Source organism: Notechis scutatus, chromosome 1, assembly GCF_049901735.1.
Source record: "Notechis scutatus isolate UNSWTSFEM ecotype Mainland chromosome 1, rNotScu1.2, whole genome shotgun sequence".
Taxonomy (NCBI): domain Eukaryota; kingdom Metazoa; phylum Chordata; class Lepidosauria; order Squamata; family Elapidae; genus Notechis; species Notechis scutatus.
The window spans coordinates 23,236,231-23,260,146 of NC_142009.1; the positions used below are offsets into that span (position 1 = coordinate 23,236,231).

The 23,916-nt window shown below is 41.9% G+C and overlaps 1 protein-coding gene across 1 annotated transcript; it reads left to right on the top strand.

Moving 5' to 3' along the window:
• Positions 1-23: 23 nt before the first annotated feature.
• GUSB (glucuronidase beta) lies at positions 24-22,225 on the top strand. Its single transcript, XM_026671698.2, has 12 exons — positions 24-301; positions 4,640-4,828; positions 6,554-6,735; positions 8,123-8,265; positions 9,010-9,197; positions 10,163-10,315; positions 13,357-13,535; positions 14,513-14,659; positions 17,255-17,339; positions 18,452-18,628; positions 19,751-19,886; positions 21,752-22,225. Exons 1-12 carry the CDS (start codon positions 101-103, stop codon positions 21,904-21,906), a joined length of 1,935 nt encoding a protein of 644 aa, XP_026527483.2. The 5' UTR covers positions 24-100; the 3' UTR covers positions 21,907-22,225.
• The last annotated feature ends 1,691 nt before the right edge of the window (positions 22,226-23,916 follow it).

The following is a 23,916-nucleotide window of genomic DNA, read 5'->3' on the forward strand; positions in this document are numbered from 1 at the left end:
CCTGCCGGAATAAGGACCGTCAGCCAATCATCAGCTGATCTGAGCATCAGCGAATTATCCTTCCAGCCTCAGCAGAGCGCGGGCGGAGTGCGGGCGCGGTATGAGGTTTCTGCTTTGTGCTTGCTGTGTCCTGCTGGGATGGTGTCCGGCTGGAGCCCTGGACAGTGGGATGCTCTACCCACGGGAGTCATCCTCCAGAGAGCTGAAGGATCTCAGCGGCCTCTGGAGCTTCAGGGCAGACTGGTCAGAGCAAAGGGATGCAGGATTCGTGGAGCAGTGGTACAAACGGCCACTTCGACAGGTGTGTGACAGCAAAAGCATGGGGTTGGTTGATGATTATCTACCTGGATAGTGCAAGGATGGAATTATCAGTTCAGAACTGTGCATGCAGATCCCTGAATGTGGGTGCAAAGTTCGGACAATACATGTATAGAGTGTTTTTGCAGTTTAAAGCTAACAGTCTAATGGCATAAACTTATATAAACTGAATTTAATGCTCACAACTGTACTTCACCAATCATGCTTTTGCACACTGGTCATTACCAGAAAGTGTATTTTTTGTTTGTTTTGCATTTAAGCGCCTGATCTGACATCTCTGTTGGTGCATTTGTGTTAATATGTGTATAATAACCCTTCTAGCATCTGATGAAAGAAGTGATGTTTTGAGGAAGTATGTGCCATAATACATTTTCTTAGTCTTCAACGTGGCACTAAACTGCTGATTATGACATTTTATGAATATCCCTCTTTTAACAGGAAGTGTCAAAAAGAGGAATGAGAGAAAACTGCCTGGGCAAAATTAAAATAAAACCAGACTTAACAAGAAAAGCTACATACTGGTTAACCAACTTCATAGATGAAATAATTAGTTAAAAAAATAATAAACAGAATATCCAGAAGGAAAGAGGGAGAATCATAATTTAAAGTGAAATAAAAATAAAGCTCTTTTCAATAATAAGGCAACTTGATCCTTTTCTTAGTTAAATATTAATTGGTGTATATAGTATTTTATTCTTATCTAATAAGCATACCAGAACTTCTCAATTGGATCAGCGTAGTGACCAGCATTCCATCCTCCTTGAATTTTTGTGATTTGGTAGCCTTGCAAACCTAACAAATTGTTATTATGGTTTGTTGCATAGTCAGCCAGTTGTTTGAACTGTATTTTGTTATTTTTATTCATTTTTGTTATTTTATTCACAAGAATCTGGGATAGCGAGATGTTATTGTTAGATAGTGTTAAAGGTATCCTTGCAGGATATATAAGCTATTGCAGGTAAAGCTGCTTTTTGCAATTGACTGATGGTAATTTTGTCAATGCCATTGATATTCAAGTGCTGCTGCAGTTTTGGGATTGCACCATTACTTTTGATACTATCTTTGCTTTCTTTTGTTGCAATCATTCTATTTCTTTTTGTAGGTCTTTGTATTTTGCAATCTTCTCCAGTTCTTTCACTTCTGTTCTGCTGTCTCTAGGTATTTCCACATCCACTACCCAGCCTTTTTTGGCTTTCTTATCCACAATTGTTAAGTCTGGGGCGTTATGTGGCACATGCCTGTCTGTTTGAATTCTAAAGCCCCAGAGCACTTCAGCTTCTTCATTTTCTATTACAGGTAGTCGTCAACTTACACCAGTTTGTTTAGTGTCTGTTCAAAGTTACAACAGCACTGAAAAAAGTGACCTATGACCGTTTTTCACACTTATAACATTTGTAGCATCCCCTTGGTCACGTGATCAAATTCAGACACTGGGTAACTGGTTCACATTTATGACGGTTTGCTGTGTTCCAGGGCCATGTTGTGACCTTCTGACAAGCAGGGAAGCCAGATTCACTTGACAACAATGTTAATAATAACTGCAATGATTCACTTAGCAACAGTGGCAAGAAAGGTCGTAAAATGGGGCAAAACTCACTTAACAAATGTTTCACTTAAATGTTGGGCTCAATTGTGGTCGTACGTTGAGGACTACCTGTACTTTATTTTATGATCCCACAGGGCAAATGCTATTTCCTTGCAGGTCTTCCAATACACCATTATTGCTAGTTTGTCATGCTGTTGCTTTTAGTCAGTCTGTGTGATCCTCTTGAAAACAACTAACCGCTGTTTCTTCAGCTTATTTGCAGAGGCACATTTGCTGTCTGTTGCTGCCTTCTCAATTCTAGCTGTGTATGCAATTTAATTTTAAGGCTTGGCATTGTGTAGACAAAATTTCAGTCCTCAACTTTCTGTTTCTTTCTTCTACTTATTATTATTATTACTGTTGTTTAAAAGAATGGGAAACTCATAAGTAGGAAATAAAAAACTGGCATGGTCCTTCCTTATTTCTTGCCCCACATATGCTATAACTCAGCTTCTCAACATGCGGATTCTGCTTCAGTTGTCTTACCTTGTAATAGTTAGTTGAGCTGTCCTCAGTGGATTTGTAAAAAAGTATGTTGCGATCTTTGGAGAGGCCAAAAACAGGTAGTCCTTGATTTATGACTAGTTGCTTAGTTGTGATGGACTCTTAAAAAGGTACTTATAACCCCAGATTCAAAGTCCCAATAGCCAGTCTCCCCCCTTCCCCCACAGTCACATGATCGCATTTTGGGCCTTGACAAGTTTATGCCCATTTGCAGAATCACAATTTACAAAGGTTTTGCTGGAAATCAGCATTTATTTCCGGTTTCTGGCAAAAAGCCCTCCATAGTGAGCAGTCAGTTTGCTTAGCTACCACCATAAAACCGATTATAAAATTGGACCCAGTCACGTGATGACCCCTTAATGACCAGCATGACTTCTGACCATGATCACAGGCTTAATTACAGCTGTAAGTCAAGGACTACAAGCTTTGAATATCAGCATCCTCATTTGTAATGGAAAGGAAAGTTCAGATCATCCAAAAATAGGTGGGGTTTCTACATGTCATGTGAGGGGAAAAAATAAACACTGACATGCGAAGTGAAAAGGGTGATTTCTGCCTTCTTAGTAAGCAGGAATCAGCCTTGGAGGACTAAGTTAAGAAAGAAAAAGATCATCTGATCTGGAAATGAGGGAGAATAGCTTTGGAAATCTACTCAGACCATGTCTGAAGCTTGCTAAGAAATAGTAATAAAAAAGACTTAATAGGATAAGTGAAAGTAAAATGAGAGTCAATGACTGGAGTAGTATATCAAACCATTTTATCTGTAAACCCAAAGAAAGGACAAAATAAGAAGCCATATAAAATTGTATCATGTAAATAAAAGAGCAATTTTTCAGTTGTTTAAACATGGTTTAGTGAATAAGCTACTGTAGGGTCATATTTCAACTAAGAGGTAAGCTACACCATGATAATACCATGGCCCGGTTCGCACAATAGGTTAAAAACAAAATGACACCATGGTTTATTGTGTTGTCTGAACCAAATTTATATTACAATGTCCTGCAGATCATTTTCTTGCTTTATATACAGGCAAGGTTATGTTGTCTTATTATGCTAAATCCAGACTAACTATATTATTGGCTCAGTACTATGCACAAACTCAGTCTTGAGTGTACTAATGAGGAACAACTATTGGCAACCATGTATGAGAGTATCTGTGGAGATTCTCAGTCATCCAGGTCATGGTTGTCTCAAAGGTGCTTTTTCAAAAGGAAACTGCACTGTGTTTTTTCCTTGAGGAAGAAGACGTTTCGATTCTCATCTAAGAAGCTTCATCAGTTCTGATGGTATGGTGGGGGATGGAAGGATTAGTTCTTATGAAGCTTCTTGGATTGTCTTCCTCAAGGAAAAAACACAGTCCAGTTTCCTTTCGAAAAGCACCTTTGAGACATGTATGAGAGTCCTAAGAAACACTTCTTGGAATTTCTGTAGAATCTATCTAACTACTCTGCAAAACAGAATATTCATCAGAATGGACTACTTTCGTGGTCAAGCACAAGTACTCATATCTTCTCATGGAAATGAAAACTTTATACTACAGCTGGAAAATCTTGACTCTCTTTTAAACAAATATTCATTGATTGCAATATTTGAAAACACACCCCGCACTCTGCCTTTTTAAGACAGGTCAACAGTCACATTAATCTTTGAGTATATCTATCCAGATCTTTAATATTTTTATGCCAGGAAAAAAAGAAAATGATTGCAACTCCAGCATGTCAGTCTGTTAGACCAGGGGTCCCCAACCACCGGTCCGCGGACCGGTACCGGTCTGTGGAACAAGTCCTACCGGGCCGCTGGTTTGCTGGGCGCCGCCATCTTTTTTTGATGAAAAGTGCTTCCGGTGAGCTTTTCCGGGTAGAAAGCTCACCGGAAGCACTTTTTCATCAAAAAGATGGCGCAGCTCGGTGAGCTTTTCCAGGTAGAAAGCCATTTCTACCCGGAAAAGCTCACCGAGAGTACGCCGCCATCTTTTTGATGAAAAAGTGCTTCCGGTGAGGTCACCGGAAGCACTTTTTCATCAAAAAAAGATGGCGGCGCCCAGCTAATGCCGGTACCGGGCCATAAAAAAGATTGGGGATACCGGGCCGCGGCATAAGAAAGGTTGGGGATCACTGTGTTAGACAACATTGCCAAAGTTGAGACTCACTGCACCAGAGTCAGAAAAACATTGGCAGAAGCTCACCAAAGCTGGAAAACATTCCCACCACAAACGAGTCTCAATCTTTTCAGACAGGGACAGTGATGGACATGCCAGTCCCTGCCAGCTTCAATGACATAACTCAAGATCCAAAGTTGCGGAGATTTATTGGCTGGGTGTGGTACGAGAAGGAGGTGCTTCCACCGGCTCACTGGCTCCTGAGAGATACTGGGACTCGTATTGTGCTCCGTTTTGGCAGTGCACACTATTACTCTGTTGTGGTGAGTACTGTTGTTAGCAATTTGGTGTTCAAAATTCTGTGATGCCATCACTAGGGATCAAGGGAGGAACTTACAATATATATATTTTTAAAAAAAATCTATTTCTGATGGAGAATCCTGGTGAAATGAGGCCTGTCACAAAGATCAGTGACTAACTTTATTAAATTTCAATGAAAGATAAAAGATAAAGTAACAAAACCAGAAACGGGAATCAAAGAGGGGGGGAAATACAATACAGGCGGGATATAAACAAAGAATGAAAAGACAAAAAAAATGACTTCCAACTTTTTTCAGCACAGATAGAAATGTGTAATAAAATAACAAAAAGAAATGATTGAGCAACAATAGCAATGCTGCATTTTACATCTTCATCTCTTCCATCTCACCAGCTATGGAGATTTTCCTAATAACTGTACTATATATTTGACAATGTCAAAACTGGCTGGGAGGTGAGTCTCTATCGCCACCTAGGGGCTATGAAAGAAAATTACTTTTTGTTCTTTTTCTTGGTCCACTCTGCTGGAGGAGTACAGTACCTATATAGGTATACTGCAATCCAGCTAAAAATATCCTTTACGCATGGCAGAAAAAATAATTTCAAAATAAATTATTTTGAACCATTTTCTTGGTTCACACGCATTAAATTGTAAGGTAACCAAGCAAGTTGAGGTTATGCAATATGCTAAAACATAACACATTGACTCATGGCTAAATGTTGAGTCTGCTGTGCAAGACTTGGTTAAGCCTGTAGTGTGAATATAACCATTTAATTATCTGTTCAGAAGCCCTTATGAGTTCTGCTCTCTTAGACTGATTCAGTAATGCTCTTATGTTCTTCTAGTCAACCTCTTTTAAATGCCTGTTGGATTGCAATATTTCCTGGCAGTGAACTGCAGTAGTGCATCTGTAGGTCTGAGAACATGTAACAAGGAGGTTTTTGCACAGTTATCTACCCATTTGCACACTGAATGGATAAAGTAACCAGATACACTCCAGATGTGTTAGACAACAACTATTTTATTTTTCATAATAAGGCTGATAGGTGTCCAGAAACACACCTGGAGAGGACCTAGCTGTTCATCCTGGGTGCAGAGAATACATTGCTGCTGAGCTAAGCTTAATAAGCAATGTAGAGGTGTAGAGGTGAACAGGCATTTGCATCAGCTTCTGGGCAACTTTGAATGGTGGTCCAAACAACAGCTTGAAATAGCTAAAATCCTGTAATATTGTCAAATCTCATGAAATGTTAGCCTGCTCGAGAACTCATATTTCCTCTGAAAACTTTGAAAAGACCCTATGGGAAGTGTTAAATCTGTGAAGATTTTGGGGATCCTATGACATATGAGGCTCATTAAAAATATGTTTGTTCTCAGAAGATTATTTAGAGCAGGGGTGTCAAACTCTATTTCATTGAGGGCCGCAACAGGGTTGTGTTTGACCTCGGGGGCGTGGAGGACGGGCATGGCCAGGGGGCATGGCTGGGAGTGTGGCCCTCCTGAGCTTCATTTTTGCTGGCAGAGGCACTGCAGGCCGGTCCTTCACTGTTTCCAAGGTGACGCTGCAGGCCAGATCTAAGCACCCCGCAGGCTGGATCCATCCTACAGGCCTTGAGTTTGACACCCTTGATTTAGAGGTATTACAGGCAACATATCACAAGGCCTGGTGATGGGCCTCTCAGTTTCTTCTTCTTAGTCCTTCTCAGAGCTCTTTTTTTCCCTTTTGCAGTGGGTGAATGGAGTGGAAGTCACTGAGCATGAAGGAGGACACCTGCCTTTTGAAGTGGAGATCAGTGAAATCTTGCATAGGAGTCCCAAAGAGCCCTGCCGCATCACCATTGCAATCAATAACACTCTGACACCGCACACACTGCCTCCAGGAACAATTCAGTATATGGATGATGAGTCCATGTAAGTTCAACAGCTCCCTGTGATTCACTGTAGCGTTTCTCAGCTTTAGCAATTTTAAGATGCATGGAATTCCCAGAATTGCCCAGCTAGCATATCTGGCTGAAGAATTCTGGGAGTTGATATCCCCATGACTTCAAATGTTTTGGTTGAAGTCCACACATCTGGGAATTGAATTCCACACCTCTTAAAGTTGCCAAGACTGACACCTTGTCCTGGTTGCTATTGTTAAGTGAATCACTGCAGGTAATTAGGTGAGGACCTCGTGTGTTTACCACGTGTGACTTCCCATGGACTTCGCTTGTTGGAAGGCATCAAAAAAGATGGCCAATGCTGACTACATGACATGGTTCCAAGATACCTGGATCTCAATCACGTGACCTTGGAGATGCTGCCCCAGCTAGAACTCTGAGGACTGGTTGTAAGTACCACTCATTCAGTATTCAGTGCCGTTGCAAGTTAGAGTGGTTGCTGAATGAGTGGTCATTAAGCAAGGACCACCTGTGCTGCCAAAAGGTGGCTGGCACCAGAATAAAACTTCATTTAACTGAAAGCAGAAATGATTGTGTTCCAGCTGGGTTTGCACAGCATGCTAAATCCAAAGAAATAAAACATACAGTGCTGAAACAAAGCCTGTTATTACGGTGTGATGTTTTCATTCTTACAAATGCTAATAGCTGAATTCCCAAATACTTTAAATCCCCAATTGCCGAATCCCATTTTTGTTTGATCTTTAGATTCAATTTTTTTCCACTGTATCCAACTGGGGAAAAAAAAAAAACTTTAGCAGCAACTTTAGAAGGAAAAAGTTGAGGCTTGCAGATGAGCCACGAGCCAAAGGTGGTGCTGTTCTGACTCGAAGGGCAGATCGTTTCCAATTGATTCCAACAAATCTTCCTGGTTCATTGGATCATTTTAGGTGGGGGAAATAGGGGGTTTGCCACAGTATGTATTTGCCATGGAATAGACTGACAGCTGTGGGCAAAGGGTCATTGGCAAGGGGGTGTCAGAAAAAAATTAAGATAACAGCCCAACCAAATGGCTCAAACCCTGCCCCTTTTAAGCATGGCACATGATACAAGTGCCAAAAAAGAGTGGGCCTTGATCATATGGCTGGGGTTGCTATCTTGATGTTTTAGGGCAGAGGTCCCCAAACTTGGCAATTTTAAGACTTGTGGACTTCAACTCCAAGAATTCCTCAGCCAGCATAGCATACAATGAGTGCTCCTCATTGTAGATTCCTCCATGTAGGAGAGACCTCTGAATTGACTCTCAGGCATTTTCTCTGGGTAATTCTTAATTCTTAAAACACCTTTCCATCTCTTATTCAAACACAGATATTCGCCCTTCCAAGACGTCCTTAACTCCCTTTCTCTCTCCCTCAACCTAGGTATCCAAAGGGCTATTTTGTTCAAAACACAAGATTTGATTTCTTCAACTATGCTGGAATTCACCGGCCCGTCTTGCTCTACACCACACCCTTGGCCTACATTGACGATATCACAGTCACCACGGCCGTGAAGGGAAATGTTGGTAAGAAGCCGAGGGAGCAAAGCAGGACGGTGTTGAGGGCTCTTGAGGGAGATCTTGTTGTGGTCTGCCAGGGGCCGGCGGAGCTGGTAGCAGAGTTGGACAGTGGGGAGGAACATGGGCCAGTACTGGAGTCTGGGGAGGGCTCGGACGAGGGATCTGTGTCCGACACAGAGATGGGACCAGAGCCATCTGACTCTGGAGTCTCCAGAATCTGACGTCAGCGAGGCAGAGGAATAGGAGGAGCCAGTTCCCAGTGTGCGCTTGTGCAGAGCTGCCAGAAGGCAAGAACAGTTAAGACAAAAGGGGCGATTTGGGAATAAGGCTTGGAGATGATTGACCCCTCCCATAAGACATAAAGGAGGAGCAAAGGGACATGAGCCTTTGCAGGAAGCAACTTTGTTCATTCTGATTGGTTTAAACTCTGAAGCTCCATGTTGACTTTGGGCTCTGTTTGGCCTTGTACAGCTAATTGGCAATTTAGTCGTTGGCAGCATTTCAAGGGAGATAAAGGTAGGTACTTATCAGCCTTATCTCAAAAAGACTGTGGCAGACTTCTGTTGGACTATTCACAAATTGTTTAGGACTCATCATCGTTGAAATAAAAACAGGGTTTTTGGGACTAAGCGTGTCATTGTTACTGTCTCAGGAAGCTTTGGTCAGAACAGATCTCCACTTTATGGAGCTACATCCATTCCCCACTTTTTCTTTCAAATGCAAGCTTTTATCTCTCTTTCTGTGACACAGGCCTGGTTCATTATTTGGTGTCTGTACGAGGAAGCTCAGACTACTTTTTATCGCTGACTTTGTATGATAGTGACCACATTGCCGTAGCAACAGGAAACGGGTCAGCTGGTGAATTGAAAGTGATGGATCCTCTTCTCTGGTGGCCCTACTTGATGAACGAACATCCTGGTTACCTCTACTCCTTGAAGGTACCTTGCATGTCTGCTCCCAGGATTCTTAAGACTGCCTGCTTTCTGGGCGAGATTTGAATTCCAGCTCCTATAAATAAAAGAATCCAAGCAGATTGGCTGACATAGAGTTATGGTTCACTATATAGATTCCACAAAAGGCTTATAAACAAGGATGTCTACAGAGTGTATCAAAACATCAAGATGGCAACTATGCAAAGCTCCATGCACTTTTCATGTGCAACGCAATAGAAAAACAGATGGAGCTTTTGATTGTACCATTGTGGCCACCATTTTGATTTTTTGACCAGATGCTGCAGATACTCCTGCTTATAAACAAGCATTATACTCTAAAGGTCCATTTGAGCTTCCCATACTTACAGGAAAAATTCTGGGTGTTGAAGTACACAGGTCTTAAAGTTGGACACCTCTGGTGTAGCTGAATGAGACTATCAACTCATAAAGCATTCCTGGCCTGCTTTCGAGTTGCCATAGGCAGGAGGAGGGGGGAACTGATGAAGCAGCTAAGTTGCTATGGTCAGAAGCACATTCCTTTCTCCAGATTGTATCCCAGGTTACTAGAGCCAGCCAGAGAGGTGTGTTTTCTACAGCCCTCGAAAGTGCTCCATTGGAGAATGTGATTTATGACACACCGTGGGAGGAAGGGGGAAACTGGGTCATAGGTGGGCAGTAAATTACATGGAGCAGAGCCGACTGCGCTTGGTAAAGTGCTGACATGTTGCTCCTAATAAATAATTGGATTTCTTTTGAAACTTAGCTCGAGGCTCATGAATTAATTAGGGCATCCATCGAAATCCTGACAGAGACTTTTAAAAGTACTTTACATTAATTCATCTCATTCAAACAAGGTACACGATTATGGATGATCTTGGATTACTTTAACTGGGGCTAGTGATTTATATGGAAGGTGTCATATCCACTTGTACCTCAGAAAACTGACCCAGAATGACCTTTTCAAAACACAGATCACGCTCTCTGCCGTTGTGGATGGCTCCATCTCTGAAGATACCTATGTGCAGCCAGTTGGTATCCGAACCATCTTTGTTGCTCGCAACCAGTTTCTGATTAATGGGAAACCATTCTATTTTCATGGGGTCAACAAACATGAAGATGCTGATGTGAGTAAACCTGGATTGAATGGCAAAGCAGATAAGAAAAGTAAATGTTAATGATGATCAATCTATCGATAAAATGAAAGCAGAGACCTGAATGTGTGGCTCACCATCAGCTCATAATTAGACCTTTTTAACACTCAACTGAACAAGATTGCCAAGTCTCACAACATTTTGGTATTCTCACATGAGCAAGGTTTCAAGAGATTAAAAAAAGTTGGGAAAGCACTCAGTGTGCAAAGAAGTTCTCAACCTATGTCGTAAAGAATCACACACTGTTCTAATCATGCCTGATTCCTTCTAGATATGCTAAATTTCAAATGCACAATCCAGTTTTTCTCTAGTCACAATTTTGCTGGATCAATACGCAGTCTGTTTCTCGAAAGCTGGTCAGAAGAGAGAAGCCACCACCTCAATTTATCCAGAATTCTTTAAGAAATTGACATACAGTACAATGATACTATTTGTTCTGACCAAGGCTTCCTAGACCGTAATTACGCACACACTAATTTTAAAAACAAGTCTTATTTTATTGCAACGCTGGGAATTGTTTTCATTCCCAGCAGGTAATGAATCTTGTTAGGGATATACACCCTAGCAGAACCTGCACGGCAGTCAGGCAAATATGTGAGACAAACGTTTTTGTAGCTTACACTCAGTAAAACAGATACAATGTGCTAGTTAAATAGTTTATTCCAGTAAGATTTATAGCATAGTCAAACAGTCCATATATCATACACTAGTTCAGTCCGTCCGGGGATTAATCAGTTGCAAAGTCCAGTGTCGAAAAAGAGGTCATTAAACTTACAAATATCAGTCCAGTAATATATCTCTTTGCAGTAGAGATATGAAGAAGTAAAACCTCTTTTCTTCCTTCAGCAACAGCAAAGAACACGCAGTTAACAATCCATCATCGTCAGCAAGCAATTCAGTAAGCCAGCAAGCAATCAAGTTCTCTTGCTCCCTCTTATGGCGATTTACAGCCGCACCCAAAATTACATGCTTTACAGTTTAAAGTGACACACACATAAACTCACTATCATAGTTTATATATATTATTTTACCCAAACTACGTTAGGTAACCTATGTTATTCCTAACAAATCTCAAACAGCACCCATCTTTCTTTTCTGTGAAGTGCTGCCAATAACAGGTGTCAAATGAACTAGAAAAAAACCAACCAAAGTACAAAGAGCTTCAAGAATGAATCTGAACTGAATGAACTTTGCTTCCTGCAAAGGTTTCATCATCTTTGCCTGTCCTTTATACCTTAGAGGAGGGGCAATCACCTCCCAGCCATATTCCTGAGTAGCCCCTTTTGTTTCAGCTGCTCTCACCTTCTAACAGCTCTGCGCACAAGCGCATTGGGCTCCCCTGGGTCCTCTGCCTCACTGCTGCCAGACTCCGGAGGCTCCAGAGTCAGCACCCCACTCCCAGATGGTCCTGGCCCCATCTCTGCATCGGATGCAGGACCCTCGTCCGAGTCCTCTCCAGATTCCCTGACTGGTCCCCATTCTTCCCCACTGTCCAATTCCGCTGCCGTCTGCACAGGCTGCTGGTGAACCACAACACTATTGTTAGTTTTAATGTACAGGTAGTTTTCAACTGACAAGTATTCTTTAGCGACTGTTCAAAATTACAATGGTACTAAAAAAAGTGACTTACAACTGGTACTTAACACTTACAACTGGTGTTGCAGCGTCCCCACAGGTCACATGATTCAGGAGTTTGAAAATTGGCTTACATTTTCAAAGATTGCAGCATCCTAAAGTCCTGTGATCATCATTTGAGATCTTCCCAGCCAGTTTCGGACAAGCAAAGTCAATGGAGGAAGTCAGATTAGCTTAATGACTGGGGGGGATTCACTTAACAACTGTAGTGATTTGCTTAGCAACTGTGGCAAAAAAAAAAAATAATCATCATAAAATTGAGCATGACTCACTTGCTTAGCAATGGAAATTCTGGTCCCAATTGTGGTGATAAGTCAAAGACTACTTGCGTTGCTTAAATCCAAATTTCAGATTATTGTTAAAAATGAAAACTTTGTCCCGGATTGTTGACCATGATTTATAGTAGACAACGGTATATAATTTTAAGAATATTACAGTGTGTTTCCTGACTCTGGAACAGTGGCTTCTGATTGTTAGGCAGTCATTGTTCTCCAGCATAACAATATGGATACAGAAGTGTCTGTGAAATGGACCCACATGTGCAGTGGGATCTTTGCTCATCTAGTTTTGTGCCTTGTAGGGCCTTGTTTTGAAAACAAGTGTTGGAGCCCAAGGGTATGAATACACAGGTGAAAATAACAGCAGCTGTGACTGTGTAATTAAAGCCACCGGTGTGTTTTTTATGCATTGACATATGATGCCCATAAGCAGGAGTGGAACTCTGATTTCTTGATTGCAATTGCCAGCTTAGCTTTTTACCATTTCTCTCTCTCTCTCTCACCTCCGCTTACTCTGCAGATACCTCTATGCTGTGCCTAACCCACTGTGACTCTGGCCTCAAACAAAACCCTAAGGGCTGTTTTGTTGCCACTGATCTCTAAAAGAATAAAATTAAAATGTTAATTGAAAAACAAAATGTCAGCTTGTGTAACATTTGCTATTCCCAAAGAAGAGGAGCTAATAAACCTTGTTTAGTCTTGGCTCTGTTCATTATCTGGGACTTATCTAAGGTTAAGACTAAAATGCTAACACGTTTTTGAAATGTGGGCCTATTTGTGTGTACTTCATTTTAAAACATACATTAATGGAATAATAAAAAGTATCATTGGTGATTGTATAGTAAAATACAATCACATCTTAACAAAAATTAAAGTAAACTGAAGGTGAGAAAAAAGAAATGAGGCAAAAGAAAAAATATCAATATAAAATGAATTCAGTCGTTAAACTACTTATTAAATCTAGCCTATATGGAAATATATTGCTCTTCTTCTTATTTTTAGAATATAGAGATATTTCATGTATATTTCATTTCTTCCATGTTAAGCTGTAACCATGAGGACAGCAAAGCCATTGCTAACAAGGTGTTTGTTCTGCTACAGATCCGTGGCAAAGGCCTAGATTGGCCTCTGATCATGAAGGATTTCAACCTTTTGCGCTGGCTAGGAGCCAATTCTTTTCGCACCAGCCATTATCCATATGCTGAGGAGATCATGGAGCTTTGTGATGCTTATGGCATTGTTGTGATTGACGAGAGCCCAGGAGTGGGCATGCATGACAGGTGAGGTACGGTTGCTCTGCCCATGTCTTATGTCTTCTATCACATAATATACTAAGACAGAAATGGGAAATTCTTTTTGTAGATGGCTGAACATAACTTTTTATTTAAATGAATGGCCCACAGCAGGTTGGATAATTTAGTGGGAAAACACCTACATATGGGTGCAGGATTAGGGACAACCATATACCAGAGTTCCCAAGGATAGGACGCAGAAACCTAAGAAGTGAATAGTCTACAGAGGTTGCCAGGGGTGGGAAATTTGTGGTTCAGTATGGCTAGTGATCAAGAATGATGAGAGCTGGAGGATTGCAGGTGTCTCACTATGGGTTTTAGGCATTGGGCTTCAGCTGGTGGGACTGGGGTAGGTGAGGTCCTTGGTACTCTGTGACTTTGGTGGTTTTCTTGTAGACGTTTCATGACCAAACTAGGTAACACCATCAGTGCTACATATATCTAGTTTGGTCATGAAATGTCTGCAAGAAAATCACCAAGCTCAGAGAGCACCAAGAACTCCACAGTTCAACCCTGAGCTATGATTATTCTCTTCTATGAGAATAATGACTCTCTTCATGACTGTGGTGTATCTGAAGATGGCTTGCCTCATTTGTTTCAAGAAAGAATGAAGAAGTGAATGGGGACCACCAAAGATATTTGGAATACAAAGTGTTTCTGTAAAAGCTGAAATATTGCAACTTTCTCCTAATCCTAATAAGGCCTGATTCGATAAGGATTTCAGGAACTCTCAATTAGAGAATGGGAAATTTGGGAAATGCTCAGAAAACCAGATTTATAATTCCTTTGCTTGTTCATCCTCTTATTACAATTCCTGTTAAAAACTTGGAAGTGCTGTTAAATCCAAGTTTGCTTTCAGAGGGAGCATTTCTCATGACAGCAACTCCAAGCCTTACCCAGGTAGTCCATTTTCCCCTCCTGAATGGATTTATTTTCCTTTGGTCTCTCTTTGCCTCATTGTTTAGTCTGAACTTTGGAAACCAGTCTCTGCAACACCACCTTGTTGTGATGGAAGAGCTGATCCGGCGGGACAAAAACCGACCCTCAGTTGTGATGTGGTCAGTGGCCAATGAGCCAGCCTCGGAGTTGCCTGTGGCTGCTTACTACTTCAAGTGAGTACCTGCCCAGATGAGAATGCACTGTGAGCTCTGGGACCTGGACATGAGCCCGCACAAAAAGTGGGATTTGCAATTGTAGGAATAGGAGATGTTAGCTGTAATCCTACACCCGGCTGTCACCTACATAGAGGGCTCTTTTGTGGCTTAAAGTAAGCTAATCTTCACTGTGTGAACAGAGCCTTTCTCAACCTTGGCAATTTTAAGATGTTTTGTGTCAAGCCCACAATTGACATATGTGTAGCCATTTTAGTTAGGCTTAGTATATATTCTTTTTCTTACTTTCTCTTTGGCGGTCATGGGGGAAGGGTTTCGAGCTTGCCACATTCCTAAGGGGGGGAGGAGTGGAGATAGAGTTGTTTAGGCTAGGTGATTCTGCTTCCCGTGGGAAAACAAGCTGTCCGTGCTTAGGTCCCTTGAGGTGGAGATTTATGACATCAAGCAACGTTGAATTACTTCTATTGGAGAATGTTACTTTTGGGGGTTGTTTCTAACTTCTAATATTGTGGGGTAATTCCGGGTTGGGTCCCCTCCGGAATAATGTTAGGTTTGCCAATTTGATGCTTTCCTAAATAAATTGTCTTGGAAGGTGGACTTTGTTCTTTTCTTTTTAAATGGATTTTATCACTTGGAAACCTGACATTATTCCAGATCTGACAACTCCTAGAATTCCCCAGCAAGCAGTTACAAAATCAAGTTGTCAAGGCCTTACAAGTCACCAGGGACAAGGACATGTCCTGGGTGGGTGTGGGTGGCGGAATGAAGATCCAATGAGTGGGCATCACAGCAGAAAAGGCTCTCCTTCCGGCCTTCATTGACTGCTGGATCAGGGAGGACAGGTAGAGGCAATTGGGGAGAGATAATCTAACATTTCTGGTTTGTGGAAACCCAGACCATCGTGAACAATTGACTGTTGCAAACAAGGTCGTAAAATCAGACAGGTCACATGGGTGAACCACTTTACAACCATCACAACTTTCAGCCATAATGGGCGGGCTCCATTACAAGAGGACCACCTATGTTTCCCTTTATAGTAATTCTGAATGTAAAGTTGGTGGAAATTTTCAACAAGTCACCTAGCAAAGTATATCAAGAGCTGTGGTGGCGCAGGGGTTAGAATGCAGTATTGCAGGCTAATTCTGCCGACTGCCAGCAGTTCGATTCTCATTGGCTCAAGGTTGACTCAGCCTTCCATCCTTCCGATCCTTCCCAGATTGTTTGGGGCAATAGGCTGACTCTGTAAACCACTTAGAGCAGGGGTCGCCAACATTTTGGACCTCAGAGACCACCAAACTCATACTTTTAAATGCCATGGACCAGAGACCCTGGGAAAATAAAATAAAAAACTCTGCAGGAAAATTCCCCACCCTGTTTTCCTGCCGATCAATTATTCTTTATTTGGGATCGTAGGATACCACCTCCAGCTCTGTTCTCAGGGGGAGAGACACTTTTGCTTCATGCAAGGAAAGCAGAAGCAGCAGCAGAAGTCTTTCTCTCCTCCAAATTCCGCCAGAAATGAGTCTTTGTGAGACTTGTTGCACCAGCACAGCCTCTTAGAGCAGGATGCTGTGGAAAGGGAACTTCACGAAGACAGTAGTGTCACAAAAACAGGAAAAGCCAGGAAAAGCCCAAGGGGAACATCAGGTCAGCCAGAAAACAAACTTACATAGGAAAAGGAATCAAATAAAAAGTATTAAAGAATCCCTATAGACAAAAGCCTAAGTAATTAAGAAAACTAGACAAATAAGAAAAGGAAACAAAAAGATAATTTAGAAAACCCTTACAAACACAGGACATACCAAATAAGCAAAACAAACAGACAAAAGACACAAAATATAATTACAAAAGGGACAGACAGGAGATTGCCACAGAACAAATATGAAAAACTATCTTAAAGCTAAAAGAGATTAGAGAAAACCAATAATACAATCTGGCCACCCCGCGGAGTTTGCCTTCCGCACCCCGCAGAGTTTGCCCTCCGGCGGGAATAAAGACAAACTCAAACAGGATTTGAAACATTAAGCACAAATACAAACATTCACACAAAATTAACTTACAAAGGGAGAAAAGGGTATAAAAAACCAGGGACTTACCATAAGAAACTAGCTAGCCCAGGAACGCAGACTTCTCGCTGTTCTCCGCCTTCCTGAAAAATAAAAAGATCCAGCTTTCAAGCAGTTGTCCGTATCCTTGCGCCGGAGCTCTCCCAGTGGGAAAATCGAATCCTCGAAAGAAAGGCATTTTGACACCTTTCAACAATGCCTTGCAGGGTCCAAAGACTCATTTCTGGCAGAATTTGGGGGAGAGAAAGAGACTTTTGCAAGCCTTGTGTTCCAGCAGGCCATGTGGGCGGTGCAGCCTTGTGTTCTTGAGCAGCCTAGATTAATTGCTTTGGCGGGGGGGTGGGGGTGACATTTCTCTGCAGATGACAAAATTTTCTCGTGGACCACGAACCAGTATATAACTCTTAAGTGCTATTGCTATTGCTATCTTTGGAAGGATCCTCTCTTCCTATTAGAGGAAAGAATATTGCAATGAACTGCACTGGAAAGAAATAATCCTGGCCTTTTGAATTTTATCTTCACCCTGCAGGACAGTGATAGCCCACACCAAGGCTTTGGACCCCACCCGGCCTGTGACATTTGTCTCAAATGCTAATTACCTCCGAGATCAGGGGGTAAGTATTGCGTGGCTGAGATTGAGCTTAATAGGTAGGGTTCCTGACTGCCTTTCCTGCAAGCTTGTTCAGCATTCATTGCAAAGAGGACTAGCTGAAGCTTTGATCCTGTATTGTTGAAAGATCACTTGAATAACTGAAAAAGAACCTATAGACTGGGTGAAACCAAACTTAACAGCAGTAACTGTGAGAGGGATCTTGGAGTCTTAGTGGACAACCGGCTAAATATGAGCCAGCAGTGTGCAGCAGCAGCCAAAAAAGCTAATTCAATCCTAAATTGTATTAACAGAGGGATACAATCAAGGTCAAGGGAAGTACTAATACTAATAAAGCCTTAGTAAGACCACACCTAGAGTATTGCATCCAGTTTTGGTCACATTATAAAAAAGATATTGAGACTAGAAAAAAGTACAGAGAAGAGCAACCAGGATGAGAGGACTGGAGGCTAAAACATACAACGAACGGTTGCAGGAACTGGGCTTGGCTAGTCTAGTAAAGAGAAGGACCAGGGGAGACATGATAGCAGTCTTCCAATATTTGAGGGGCTGCCAGAGAGAGGAAGGGGTCAAGCTGTTTTCTAAAGCACCTGTAGGGCCAGACAAGGAATAATGGATGGAAACTGAACAAGGAGATTTAACTTGGAAATAAGGAGAAGCTTTCTGACAGTGAGAACACTCAACCAACGGAACAGCTTGCCCTCGGAAATTGTGGGAGCATCATCACTTGAGACCTTCAAGAAGAGATTGCACTGCCATCCGTCAGAAATGGTGTAGGGTCTCCTGCTTGGGCAGGGGGTTGGACTAGATGACCTACAAGGTCTCTTCCAACTCTGATTATCTGTTATCTGAATTCCAGATTAGGTGCTGTAGGGCATAGAAGCGTTCCTTATCCCTACAAGCAGGTTGAAAAGTCAGGCGCTGATGAGCCTGCTTTCAGGAATCTGCTTTAAAGTGACCCCTGAAGCAGCGGATCCTGTTTCTCAGACTTGTGTGAAGTATTGAGGAGGGTTGGACTGCTTTAGAATAGGGGTGTCAAACTCAAGGCCCATGGGCCAGATCTGATTTCGATCTGGGATCTCCTTCACCGTCTGAACTAACCTCAGATTCCTATAGGCACCTTATGTGGATGTCATCTGTGTGAATAGCTACTTCTCCTGGTACCACGATGCAGGACATCTGGAAGTGATCCGGTTACAGCTGAAGACACAGTTTGAGAACTGGTACACTACCCACCAAAGGCCCATCATTCAGAGTGAATATGGAGCAGACACCATCAGCGGCTTTCATGCTGTGAGTCTTACCTGGCACTATAAAATAGTTTGCAGGGAGATGATGTAGAGAGGACTTTTTCTATACTAAGGACATTAATTCCTGTTTCTTCCAAGGCAAATGGAACTGGGTCTATAAAAGCCATGGTGGCGCAGTGGTAAAAATGCAGTATAGCAGGCTAATTCTGCTGACTGCCAACTGCCAGCAGTTTGGTAGTTCAATTCTCACCGGCGCAAGGTTGAGTCAGCCTTGCATCCTTCTGAGGTCGGTAAAATGAGGACCCCGATTGTTGGGGGCAATAGGCTGACTCTGTAAGCTGCTTAGAGAGGGCTGTAAAGCACTGTGAAGCGGTATATACATCTAAGTACTATTGCTATATCCGTACACCATATATACTCTTACACAAAATACACATATATACATGTTTGGATTAATCATAGGAGAAATGTAATACCAATAAGAGGTTTTACGTGAAACAAACTTATGTGGAGGTGTTTTCTGTTGCTGGGGATATTTTAACAAAGACTGGATCATCATTGTCAAGGATATTTTATCTGTATTTTGCATCACAGATCTTGCGCTAAGCAAAGGATAGAGCTAAATGTTATCCTTGGATAAGTTCACACACTACTTTCACCAGTGCATAACTAGAGGCACAACAACTGCATTTACAACAAAATTCTAAGCTTGGTTGTTTTTTGTGATCTAGGGTGCGGTACACATCCAGTCCTTGAATTAGTTTAGAGTCCATTGTATGGTTAGAATGTACTACTGCAGGCTATTTCTGCTGACTGCAATTTGGCAGTTCAAATCTCACCAGGTTCAAGGTTGACTCATCCTTCTGAGATCAGTAAAACAAGGACCCAGATTGTCGGGGGGCAATATGTAAACCACTTAGAGAGGGCTGTGAAGCACTGTGAAGCGGTATAGAAGTCTAAGTGCTATTGCTATTGCTATGATTCAAATGCAGACAATGAAAAAATGCAGGTATCCAGTTAATCATGTTGTATTAAGTTATTTTTCTAAATCCTCATAGATTTCTCTAGGAGCTGGATGGGGCTCTGTTGCCATTTACTTCAAGGATACACATTTTTATTTTGTTAGACTCATGCTCACCCCTCCCTGCTTTTCTGGTGTCTGCAGGACCCTCCTCTCATGTTCTCTGAGGAATACCAGGCAGCTGTGCTTAAGGAGTATCATGCTGTCTTAGACCAAATGAGGGAGGAGTACGTGATTGGAGAGCTCATCTGGAATTTTGCCGATTTTATGACAGAACAAGGTAGGGACTTATTGGACAAAATGTGCCTCATTGTCCTGCCAAATGCTTAGGGCTGGATTTATTAAAATGAATGTTTGGGATGGAACAGAAATATTTACATAAGCATTCCGGTGATGAGGCAGGAAAAACTAAAATCTCAACCACTTGCAAAAATAATTCCATGATAACTTGTTTATAGTGTCATTGGCAAGATTTTAACAATTCTGTTCGATACAGTAAGCCTCTGACTTGGACTTGAAGCCCCCAATCCAGTCACTACTCAACAGTCGTGAAATATTTTGTGCTGCTTCCTAAACATATGAATGTGAGGTGCAATTATTGTTTACGATGGAGCTTGCATTGCTACACTACAACTTTTGTTTGGAGCTGGTCGGGGACATGCATCACACTGGGCCATTTTGTAGTTTTTGATTCAGTGTGATGTGCAGACAAGGTCCATATAGATCTATTGGTTCATTTTATAGCAGTAAATCAGAATTTTTTTAAACTGGCATGCCTCACTAGTTTTTTTTTTCCACGGGGCATATTATTAACTGAGTACAACAATGTATTTTGTTAGCCCAACCTCCAAGCCAAAACGGCAATCAATAAGCCAATACCAAGCTGTGGTTTGAAATTGTGCTTTACCGCCCTATCATCACACTAACTGAAAAGCATATTATGGCCTAAGACAGGGTGTCAAACTCAAGGTCCACGGGCCGGATCCAGCCCGCAAAGTGCTTAGATCTGGCTCATGGGGCTGCTCTGGAAACAGTGAAGGACTGGCCCACGGTGCCTCTGTCAGTGAAAACAGAGCTTAGGAGGGCTGCACACGTCCCTCCCGAGCTCTGTTTTCACTGGTAGAGGGTTGCAGGAGGCCGCCCCGGCTGAAAACAGAGCTCGTGAGCTCATTTTTGCTGGCAAAGCGCTCTGGCCACCACAGGTACCCCCCAAGATGAGTGACATCAAGCTGACCACACCCACCCTGGACATGGCCCCCCCAGCCCCCCCCCCCTCCAGGTCAGCACAACCCCGATGCAACCCTCAATGAAATCGAGTTTGACACCTCTGGCCTAAGACAACATACTAAACATGCCTTAGCATATATCCTACTCAACTGCACACTACTTAACCCCATTTTATTCTACTCCACTATGTTGTGCGAACTCAACCATTACATGTTTGCACAATATGGTGCGCCAGATTACCATATCGTGCAAACCTTGGATTTAAGTTAAGTATTAAATGGAATAAATGCCTGAATAACAAACAAATCAAGACTTGCACGTTAGCTTTCCTGAAGCATGGTTTGTTATCTGAACCCAAAACTAGCTTATCATTAAGACCCATTTCTGCAACAGAAAACAAGCTGGGACTCTTATTATTTCTGTTGTTTTTTCTCCCTACACTTCTCTAATATAGGTCTGTGGAGAGCATTAGCCTCCTGACACCACCAGGTTTCAGATTTTTTAAAAATCAAGCATTGAAAACAGCTCAAAAGTGGTGCTTGAGCAGGCAACAAAAACACATGTTTTTCAGAGAAACAGGGATAAAAATACAGCAGAGTTTGTTTGCTGACTCATTTGAGGCACATTTATGGGGTGAATCCTTTAATCGTGATTAATTATAAGCCTGGGTTTTTGAGTCAAGTTGGACATGGGGATGCAGACTTTCCAATTTTTCTGGCTTATTCCTAGTTTATTTGTGTACCTCACCAAGTCCTTAAGAGCAGTAAATGGTGAGGGAAAGAAACCAGGAACTGGCCTAAGAAACTATGGTGACTGGCCAGTCTGATGTGTTGATTCTGGTTTGTTTGTAGCTAAGTATGATTTATCTACTATTTCAATTATACCCGTTTGCTTTGTCGTGTCCTTTCCCGTCTGCAGGGGTGACACGCGTCATGGGTAACAAGAAAGGGATTTTTACTCGCCAACGGCAACCGAAAGCCGCTGCCTTCGTCTTGAAAGAAAGATACTGGAAGATTGCTAATGAATCCATATCTCGGATGTCACCAGCCCCGTGCAGTGCCTGCTTGCCCTAAAGCACACTTCTCCAAGTTTGCTCAACTCTCATTTCAGGTGTTACAAGAGGCTCGTGTTACAGTTGTTCTACGGAAAGAACATTAAAATGCTGGTAACTTTTCTACGATTGAATGTCAAAGAAATGTACTGAGATCATGAAATCTAATCAACAAAGCCACTAGCACGTGATAAAATTTGCCAATCATTGGTTTGTTCTACCCCTACAAGGAGTCAGAAAAAGAGACTGTGAACACGTTTCTCCGATTTTGAGAAATATTTGCACATTTCTAAGGGTCAAAACGTTTCTTAGCCTTATTAAAGTGTTTTACAATCTTTTCATCCCTTCTTGGATACACTTTATTAATTCTGCTTTGTATATGGAACTAAATTTAGGGTTTGCAGGTTTACTAAGTGCACTTTTGAGGAGGGAGAATGCCTGAGAAAAAACCTTGATGAAGATAGTGACACTCCCACACTGCCTTTCAAGGCACACTGTCAGTCATCCATAAACCTGTGCAGAGGCATCCCAGTGGTTTGCAGGAAAGCAAGGGGTTGAGCAGGGGGGTCGACTAGAAGACCTCTAAGGTCCCTTCCAATTCTGTTATTCTGGAAAGAGCTAAAGCAAGAGGCTAAACAGCCAATGCAGGATCTTCTAATATGGAAAGGTAGGTAGAAATTTTGGGGAAAAACAGGATGAAGAAATCCTCATCCTAGACATGTTTACTGGCTTCAGTTTATATTTCATTAACCCTACCCCAAAGGACAGGCTGTGTGTGTGTACGCGGACACACGTGAAGGAATGAAGGAAACTTATTTGCGAGGTGGGAAGAGAGACCAAGCTCAGAAACTTAAATGAGATCCTAGCTTTGGGGGTAGCAAAGGGAACATGGACAATGAAAAGGACAGAAGAGATGGGAGAGAAAGTGAGAGACAAAAGGAGGTAATGAAGAATGTTTGTGGAACCAGTGGAAAGATCCACATAGTGTCAGGGTCCCAAGTAATATGCCCATAGCAAGCAGAACTCTGAAGCAAGTAGGATCCTCAAAAACAGGGTTAGCGGACATATCATATTGGCACAGACTGGTGAAAATTGACTCTAAAGGTTCCTGCAGTTTTCACCTAATTAACAGTAAGTTATTCCCTCTTTCCCAAATAAGCAGTCACATGGTCATTAAGCAAACCCACTGTTCACTATGGGACTTTTTTTTTTTTGCTAGAAACTGGAAGAAAATCCTGACTTCTGAGGAAAAAAATGTAAATCACAGTCATGTGACAATAGGACACTGCAAACAGCTGGTTGCCAAGTACCTAATATGATCATGTGACTGGGGGTGGGGGTGGCAGATGTCAGAATCCAGGTCATCTTTGGTGAAGGGCATCATGGCTTTGAACAGTCATTATGTGGCCAGTCATAAATTGAGGACTGCCCATACAGACTAAGCCATGATATGAAGGATTTCTTTTGTACTATGTTGTGATCATGAATGCTCTTCTAAATGAATTCCCATTCAAGGAATGTGTGGCTCTATATAATCTAAAACATAATGGCCTCCTCTCACAGGGAGCCCATTGTGTTGATGGAGAAAAAAAAACACTCAAGGACTTGGGCCCAAATATTTATGTTCATATTCTGATTTTAATTTAATCTCAAATAAAATGTGTGTAGTTTCACACATTTCAGTATTTCTACAGATTTACCAAATAGACCAATACTGTTTTAACCATACTGCATAGTTGGAGGGAGTTGACTGCCTTCAGATCACAAACATTTCAGAGTTTTTCTCCCATAATGGCATTTTTCCCATTCCTCACAAAAATGAGTACTCAGCCACATGAAACAGAAGTTTCAAAATAACATGTTTAAATGATTTTGAAAGCATGTAATCAAGACACAAATTAGTATTTTCAAACCTGCATAGGAATTACACCTATGTAGAATTCCACCTACATAGGGGAACAAGATTTGGAAGATTAGCAGAGACAGAAACCTCATTGTTCATCCCAAGATTTTTATCTTAATGGCTGGAGCT